The 9340-nt window shown below is 41.3% G+C and overlaps 1 protein-coding gene across 1 annotated transcript in view; it reads left to right on the forward strand.

Moving 5' to 3' along the window:
- Positions 1 to 904: 904 nt before the first annotated feature.
- The window catches only part of LOC103368570 (uncharacterized), a gene marked incomplete at its 3' end in the record, with an annotated part of 91528 nt that continues 83092 nt past the window's right edge, over positions 905 to 9340 (forward strand). The window contains exons 1-5 of the mRNA XM_008296979.1: positions 905 to 985; positions 3080 to 3193; positions 3361 to 3439; positions 3781 to 4009; positions 4199 to 5836. Coding sequence (XP_008295201.1) covers positions 918 to 985; positions 3080 to 3193; positions 3361 to 3439; positions 3781 to 4009; positions 4199 to 5836 — 2128 coding nt within the window. The remainder of the gene's footprint in view (positions 986 to 3079; positions 3194 to 3360; positions 3440 to 3780; positions 4010 to 4198; positions 5837 to 9340) is intronic.

Raw genomic sequence — 9340 nt, forward strand, 5'->3', positions numbered from 1 at the left:
AACTGCAGCCTCACGTCTTGGAGCCTGATATCACAGGACTGCTTCAGGGGGCTCATATATAGATATATACTCGTACACTGATGACTGTCGCTTAAACCAGTTTTGTGTGTTTATCAACATCTATCAGACACCAGACTCTTCTGGACCAAGCTGTGTTTCCATGAAGAGTGAGCCCTCCATGTAGTGACCTACTGTCTTTAAAGAGAGACGTCATTCCATTGAGGAAATATGAAAACAGAATAAGCAAGCAAACGCATTGCTTTCTCAAACACAAGGATTTGATGAAAACATATCTCCTCTCAGAGTCTATAACTTGTGACGAAAAAAAACTTCTAGATGCTCAGAGATTATGTGAATAGTGCTGATTATCTCGTAACAACACTGGAAGACGAGATTTGGATTTACTAAACTGCTAGCTCTGTAGTGAGCATGTTGGATATACAGCCAGTATATAGACCAGGAGACCTGTCCAGGGTGTCCCCTGCCTTCGCCCTAAGTCAGCTGGGATAGGCTCCAGCCCCCCATGACCCTAATGAGGATTAAGCGGTGTATAGATAATGGATGGATGGATATGGACCAGGAACCAGCTACAGGATGGTGGAGGATATAATGGAACATGTCTGATCCATGGAAACTCCACCTCCACACTAATATCTTGGAGCCTGATACCTCAGGGCCCCTTTAGAGGTCTGGTAGAGTTCAGGACTCTGAAGTTGTCTTGGTGGCACAAGAAGGACCAACAGTGTATTGGGCAGAGGGTCTTTATGTTAATCAGTGTACATTCTACAAGTATATTATAGAGGTACATGCTCTATACTTGTATACTGATGACTTTCTCTTAAGTTTTAAACATTCATTTTTGTGTTTCTATCAGGATCTATCAGACACCAGACTCTCCTGAACTCAGTGACGTTTCCATGACGAGCGACTACCCCATATATGAAAATATTGTCTTCAAAGACAGACATAGTTCTTCTGATGAAAGGTAAGGCTTTCATACTCAAACAAATGAATTTCATTCACAAACACAGAGATCTTATTAAAGCTGACATCATAATTTCACTGACTGAGCAGAAGGAGCTTCACTGATCTTACAAATGCTGGTTACAGTTCAAATTGAGACATTTGTCTTTGTGAATAGGATTTACTCTACACTGTAGGCTTTATGCACATGCCAACTTTCACATAAAGACATTTGTTGCATCTTAAAAACTGGTTGTGTTGGTTGATGGTTGGCATGTTTTGAGTTTTATTGCCATACTTGCAAAGTATACTGTAGAAAATACAATGAAAATCTTATTATAATGCTTCTCCACAGATGAGAAAAGCAGCATTCAAGCAGTGCAACAACATTGTCAAAATAACTACTAAATACTAAATTCTAATGTAAGATTTGAATTAGTTATTTTAAATTAAAAACTGCATTATTTTATGTTCTTTTATGTTGTTGTTTTCTTCATTCAGTTTTCTCGTACAACAAACTGAAAAATACAAATAAAATCTTGAACTCACTTTAATTTAGATACTAAATGAAGTAAATGGACAAAGTAATTGATGTTACAGAAGATTCTATGCACATAAATGCACAAAACTCTTTCTCTCTTTGGAAATGTTAAGATGGATCCTGCTGCTGTTAGAAGCGTTTCCTAAACTTAACTGATTGCTGGAGCTGTTTACTGCTCTGAGTTATTCGTGGTCTTCATCCTTTTGAAGAAAAATCCATTTAGTGAACACTGAAATTGGTCCACCCTTGAAGAATCGTCTCTTTTTTGTGTTGGAGGGGTTTGAGAATCCCTGTGATGCTAGGAGCTATGTTGTGGGGGGCAATAACCCCTGGTAGCGTCTCACATGGCAAACTGGTCCTGGGGGAGGGACAAGACAAAGAGCCAGTTACATAACCCAAATTAAAACAAAAAAATGGACTGAATAGGGAGACTGAGGCCCTATCCTGGAGTCAGGCCCAGGAGGGGATCATGCTTTTTCATACTTCCATACTTCTCCTTGTGGACCTCAATGCTGACGTGGGCAATGGTGGAGACACCTGAAGGGGGGGACTGGAACAAATGGGTTTTCTGATCTGAACCCAAGTGATGTTTTGGACTACTGGACTTCTAGTTCATTCTAGTCATTGATTGGCCATAGTGAAAACCATGTTGGAGCATAAGATGGCTCACAAATGTACTTGTTACCAGCGCACCTGTGGCCAAAGTCGGTGATCAACTTTGTAGTCATGTGATCAGACCTGTGGCCACATGGACACTCAGGTTAAGAGTGGCGCAGAGCTGTCAATTGATCACCACCTGGTGGTGAGTTGGATAAAATGCCAGGGAAGGCTGCTAGACAGAGCTGGTTAATCTAAACGTGTAATGAGGGTAAAACATGGTACATCTGGCAGAGGCCCTTGTCTTTGGAGTCTTTTCAACGTGCCCCTCCAGAAAAGTTTCTCCTGCCTCTCCGCAGAAGTTGGGCATACACATGGACATGGAATCTGAGTGGGCCAAATTTAAATCCTCCATTGCAGCAGCAGTTGTTAGGAGCTGCAGCTAAAAGATCACTAGCCCCTGTCATTACGGCAACCTAGTGGTGAAGAAGGCTGTCAGGCTGTAGAAGGAGGCTTTTCAGGTATGATTGGCTCTGAGGTTTCCTAAAGCAGCTGACAGTGGAAGATAAAACTAGAATGGGGAAGTAGTTCAGAGAGGCTATGTAGAAGGACTTTAATTTGGCCTTGAGGAAGTTCTGGAAAGCTGTTTGATGCCTCAGGAAGAGGAGGCAAGGCTTAGTCCAGGCTGCTGTCCTGGACTGTGGACATTGTCGGATGGTGGAAAAAGTAGTTCAAAGAGCTCCTTAACCCGGTTAACACAGCCTCTGCTGAGAAAGCAGAGCCTGAAGAGTCGGGGGTATCTTCACCCATATCCATGATGAGGTTGCCAAGATAGTCAAGAAACTCCTCCGTGGCGACGGCTGCATGTTTCAGAACTCATATTCAACCCCAGAGAGAATTAATATGATTCAAGCAATGACTTTAAGTAGACTAGGCCTTTAACGAAAACTTGTATGTTGGTGGTTTGGTTTCCATCAGGATTCAACAGCAAAGATCAGCCTCTCCTGAACCCAGCTGTGTGTCCATGAAGAGTGCCCAGTCTATGATTGAACACATTCTATTCAAACATAGACACCAGTCTCTTGCTGAAAGGTGAGAATATAAAGTGTTGATTGTGTTTCCTCTTTGACAACATCACATCCAACAATGAGAACAGCGTTTACATTAGAGATCACTTTGTGTTTCTGTCAGGATTCATCATTGTAGAACACAGCTCCATTAACAAAGTGTAAATGTGCTAAAGTTGAATGTTGTTGCAGCGTTAAGCAGCAGAGCTCAGAGGATCACAGAGGTCAGTGTGTCCCTCAGCGTCAAACAGATCTGGACTCTGTGTTTATGGTGAGAACTATTCTACATTCAACCCTTCACTGTCACATTAACCTGACTGAAGAATTTGTTGTCATTTATTGATGAAACATGAAACAGACTCTCAGTGAGCAGCTTATTTGATCCATTTAGGTCCAAATATTACAAATATCTATCGGTGCTGCAATAAATCCAACGTTCATGAAGGTTATAATGTAAAGTTACTGTGAAACAGTTCCAGAAGTTGGTTCTAATTCAATTATGGTTTTGGACCTAATATTGTTCACACTGCTCTCAAAAATGGATTTTAACAAATATTTGAATTTGTCTTCAGTTTCAGTTGAGAATGAACTCGATATATTTCTCTGTTCCAGCTGCTGGAGGAGAACATTGTCAGTTTTGTGAAGAATGAGCTGAAGAAGATGCAGAAGGTTCTGAGTCCAGATTACCCAGAATGCTTAGAGAGTCAGAAGGAGGAAGAGGAGGTGTTGGAGGGTGAAGATGAAGATCAGAGGAGCAGCAGCAGAGAGTCATTTCTGAAGATCACTCTGCACTTCCTGAGGAGAATGAAGCAGGAGGAGCTGGCTGACCGTCTGCAGAGCAGTAAGAGGATTTTAACGTCTTTAGCATGATGGAAAGAACAAATGGAGGAAACCTGTCAGATGTTTATACTGGTTGTTTTTTTTCCCAATCTACTGTTTCTTTGATTCAAGCATTGCATCAAATCTAATAGTTCTTCTGAAAAGAAGTTTGTCACTCCAATTTATTTGTTTTCCTTTTGTTTTTGTTCAGGGACTATTGTTCTGATGTGTCGACAACAACACAAGTCCAACCTACAGAAGAAGTTCCAGTGTGTGTTTGAGGGGATCGCTAAAGCAGGAAACCCAACTCTTCTGAACCAGATCTACACAGAGCTTTACATCACAGAGGGAGGGACTGCAGAGGTCAATGATGAACATGAGGTCAGACAGATTGAAACAGCATCCAGGAAACCAGACAGAGCAGAAACAACAATCAAACAAGAAGACATCTTTAAAGGCTCGTCTGGAAGACATGAACCAATCAGAACAGTGATGACAAAGGGAGTGGCTGGCATTGGGAAAACTGTCTTAACACAGAAGTTCACTCTGGACTGGGCTGAAGACAAAACCAACCAGGACATCCACTTCACATTTCCATTCACTTTCAGAGAGCTCAATGTGCTGAAAGAGAAAAAGTACAGCTTGGTGGAACTTGTTCATCACTTCTTCACTGAAACCAAAGAAGCAGGAATCTGCAGCTTTCAACACTTCCAGGTTGTGTTCATCTTTGACGGTCTGGATGAGTGTCGACTTCCTCTGGACTTCCACAACAATGAGATCCTGACTGATGTTACAGAGTCCACCTCAGTGGATGTGCTGCTGACAAACCTCATCAGGGGGAAACTGCTTCTCTCTGCTCGCCTCTGGATAACCACACGACCTGCAGCAGCCAATCAGATCCCCTCTGAGTGTGTTGACATGGTGACAGAGATCAGAGGGTTCACTGACCCACAGAAGGAAGAATACTTCAGGAAGAGATTCAGAGATGAGGAGCAGGCCAGCAGCATCATCTCCCACATCAAGACATCACAAAGCCTCCACATCATGTGCCACATCCCAGTCTTCTGCTGGATCACTGCTACAGTTCTGGAGGAGCTGCTGAAGACCAGAGAGGGAGGAGATCTGCCCAAGACCCTGACTGAGATGTACATCCACTTCCTGGTGGTCCAGACCAAAGTGAAGAAGGTCAAGTATGATGGAGGAGATGAAACAGATCCACACTGGAGTCCAGAGAGCAGGACGATGATTGAGTCTCTGGGAAAACTGGCTTTTGAGCAGCTGAAGAAAGGAAACCTGATCTTCTATGAATCAGACCTGACAGAGTGTGGCATCGATATCAGAGCAGCCTCAGTGTACTCAGGAGTGTTCACACAGATCTTTAAAGAGGAGAGAGGACTGTACCAGGACAAGGTGTTCTGCTTCGTCCATCTGAGTGTTCAGGAGTTTCTGGCTGCTCTTCATGTCCATCAGACCTTCATCAACTCTGGTGTCAACCTGATGGAAGAACAACAAACAGCATCTCGGTTGTCTGCTGTGTTTAGAGGAAAAACAAAATTAAAACATGTCCACAAGAGAGCTGTAGACGAGGCCTTGCAGAGTCCAAATGGACACCTGGACTTGTTCCTGCGCTTCCTCCTGGGTCTTTCACTCCAGACCAATCAGAATCTCCTACAAGGCCTGCTGACAAGGACAGAAAGTAACTCACAGACCAATCAGGAAACAGTCGAGTACATCAAGAAGAAGCTCAGTGAGAATCTTTCTGCAGAGAGAAGCATCAATCTGTTCCACTGTCTGAATGAACTGAATGATCGTTCTCTTGTGGAGGAGATCCAACAGTCCCTGAGATCAGGTTTTACTAACAGATATGTGAGACCTTTGTGCCATTAGCAGCTATCAGAGGGGAAAGAAATACAAAAATCCTTGAGTTGAGTAGAAGTACGAACACTACCGTGTGTAAATATTCTACGACAAGTTAAAGTTCTACATTCAAAATACTACCAATGAAATAATTGACCTGAGCAGCCTGAAGAAGCAGGACAGAAACACATTTATGTCACTTTGTCGGTTCGTTTCTTCTCTTTTACACGTTCTGGTCGAAACAAGGTTTGTCCCATTTCAGTGAACTGCGTTTCCAAAGTAAAGTTGGGCACATTTCTGTATACACATAACTTTTATATTTTACTTTTGTTAAAAAAATAAATAAAATGAAGGAAAATCTAATCAGTGACGTCTGCTCGTCCACACTTGGCAACAAAATGGAAGGATTCGAAAATTCTGAAGATCACAGAAGAATGTGTTCCATAAATAAACATTGAAAACATATCTTCATCCAAAATGTGCACAGTTTTGTTTCATGAATAATTCTGATGGTCGGTGGAGATATTCGGAGTTGTTCAGTGCTGCTGTTTGATTGCAGTTGTGTGGAGTTGTTCAAACCATCTGCTGATTGTGTATATTTGATGATGAGTCGACTGAATCTGAATGAACACATTGCTTTGAACAGTCTTTTATTACAGAATTTTTCTAAAATGTTTGTGTTAATACGTGAATCACCTGCAGGATGTGACTGACTTAGAGCAGAATTTAGTGACCTCCAGCTGGATGTTTGTGAATTTCATTGCACATATTAAGTTCTTAAACTGCTCATCAGCAGCATCTAGTGGACAGATGGTAGAACTACACCATCTGCTCTGTGACGGACTGGAGATGGTTGTGTGTGGAAATTTAATACAAGTAAGACAGCATTCAATTTTGTTGCAACATTCTTATCAGACACAGTAACAGAAATATATGAGGCCAGTAGGTGACATTTGACTATACAGAGCCTCAAGGTTTGAGGACAGGTTCTCCCCCCAGGCCATAAAACTGATTGACACTTCCAGATTATCACAGTCCAAAGGATCTATGGCAATCTTGTACTACTGTATATTTTTGTACAGCCTGACCCTTTTTACCATAAATGTTTTAATGCTTTTTACACATTCTATTACTGCACATAAAGCTCCCAGCACTGTTTTTTTGTATAATTAATGTCCGTCTGTCTCAGTGTGCATGAATAGATGTGAGAATTCCAGTGAGTGCATTCTGCAAACAGGTTCATCACAACAGAAGGTAGAACAGAAAGCTAAGAATTTAGTTGCATTGCTAAACTGTTGCTGCACGTTACGCGAAAAGAGTTTAGACCTTCAAAGAATGAGGACATGAATACCTCTGACTGCTGAGAACCTGTCACAGGTTGAACTGGTTTTGTGTCACTCTGATGTATTTCTACACTTGGACTTTGAAGTTGTGAGGGTGTGAGGGTTTCCTCAGATTAAATGCACACAGACTACAGGACTGACGAGGGAGACTGAGCAGCTTCTTCTCTCCAAACGTTTCCTCGACACATGGAGGTGGAAAGTGTCTGTAAGCTGACCTGAAGTGAGCTGAGCAGGTGAGAATCCTACCACAGAAATCTGTACATGTCTGATCTACAGGATCATGCTGTGGTGTAGTTTCTTTAAGACGATTGCCTGTCTCACCTTGTACTCACAAGAAAAGAATTTGTATTTGTGCTAAAGGGCAGTGATTTAAAAATCTATGATGACAGGTACATAGTGAAAACATTGGAATTGTTTTTTTTCCAGCTTAAAGTGAGAAAAGTTGCGCAATCAGTTAAGTGAATGAATCTGTTTGCTCTCAGTCGCTCTGATGAACAAACACACTTTTAATCATGATTTTTGACTGATGTTTTTTTTTTTTTTTTTTTTTTTTTTAATAATTCAAGGGATTTAATAGAGAAGGGCATCAGTTTAAATTCACTTACTAATAAAAGTTAAGTTATTTAATTTAAATGAGTGTCTATAATGTTTTGCAGTCATGCTGTTATGGATCAGGTTCTGGGACTCACATGCAGACAAAGACTCAGCAAAACAAATTGTTTCCAACAATAAAAAAAAATTCACACGATGTACAGGAAACAGAAATGACTCAGAATAACCACTATACAAGAAACTAGAGGGACTTCTGCTGGTCAAATATCAAAAACAAGGTTATACAGAGTGAGGCCTCGTTTACACATAACAAAAATGGTGCTATTTCAATGCATTTGGATCATTGGTTTACACGTAAATGAAGCTACAAGTCACTGAAAACGATCACATCTGGAAACTCCGGCCAAAGTGGAGATTTGGAAAAACTCTGTCTTTATGTTTCCATGTAGACAGAAGGAGACGGAGTTTGACATCACAGTGTGCGACCATGTTTACAGTTTGGCTACTGTGATAGAAAGTCAATATCTTAAAGTATATTCCTTGTTTTGTGCTCAAACACCACATTCAGGAGTAGCTCCACTTCCCTGTTGGTCCAATCAAACGACCCTCGCACCATTATCGTCAAAGTAACAGGACATAAATCGTGCCATTCGTTTTTGTGTTTTTTCCAGGACTCTGATTGGCTAGCATGGCTTTATGCTTCTCGTTACACTGCCCCCTATAGGTTTGGCAGCTCATAGCAGCTCTTAACAACGTGTTTATGCAGGTTTTTGTGCAAATGAAGATTTCTTTGAAAACGATCTATGGGGATCAATGTTGTTTTTGAAAATGTAGATCTGTTTTTGTAAATACCCGGCTACGAGTAAACGTGGCCCGAGAGGTGGAGGCCATGACAAATGCAGCAGCTCCCAGAATCCAAAACAGTTTTATTGTGAATTCACTATGAAGTCAGAAAACTGCAGAGAGGGACAGATCATCTGGACCAAGGTGCATTTGGCCTGTTATCTTCTCCTCAGGTGTTCAGTTGAGTTAATGTTTTACCCTCCTAGAGGCTGAAGAAACAGTTTTATATGAACCTGCTCTGTGTGTCTGAAACAACAGGAGTTTGTTTAATAGTGTTGAAAATGTAAAGCATCTTTGAATTGCATTTTTGTTTTAACTTTCACAGCTCCTGATCACAAGATACAGAACATGTGATAAGAACTCAGTCATATAAAACAAGGACATATTGAGGTTGTTGACAAAGTGTTTGAATTTTTACGATTTCATGTAAAACATGAATTTGGGATAACATCTGTCATGTTAGTAATAGGAACTAATCCAATGTGTCCTGTGATCAAAGCTGTATATTTACAAGTGTAACCTTGTAAAAGTGGACTTAACGGATCAGTTCTATTCAGTGGGGTCCAAAAATCTGAGACCGCTCTGAACACACTTTTAGCAGACACAGAGTCTGGTCCGGACTCATTGCCTGCATCTCCCATAAATCCTTTTGAGGAGGAGGACTCGTATCAATATCTTGACCACATTATTCACTTCTTTGGACTTTGGAAGGAGGCTGATGATCCCTGCCTCAAACAGCTTTTTTTGAAGTTCGCGCT

Source organism: Stegastes partitus, unplaced genomic scaffold (genome assembly GCF_000690725.1).
Source record: "Stegastes partitus isolate 25-593 unplaced genomic scaffold, Stegastes_partitus-1.0.2 Scaffold1174, whole genome shotgun sequence".
Classification (NCBI taxonomy): domain Eukaryota; kingdom Metazoa; phylum Chordata; class Actinopteri; family Pomacentridae; genus Stegastes; species Stegastes partitus.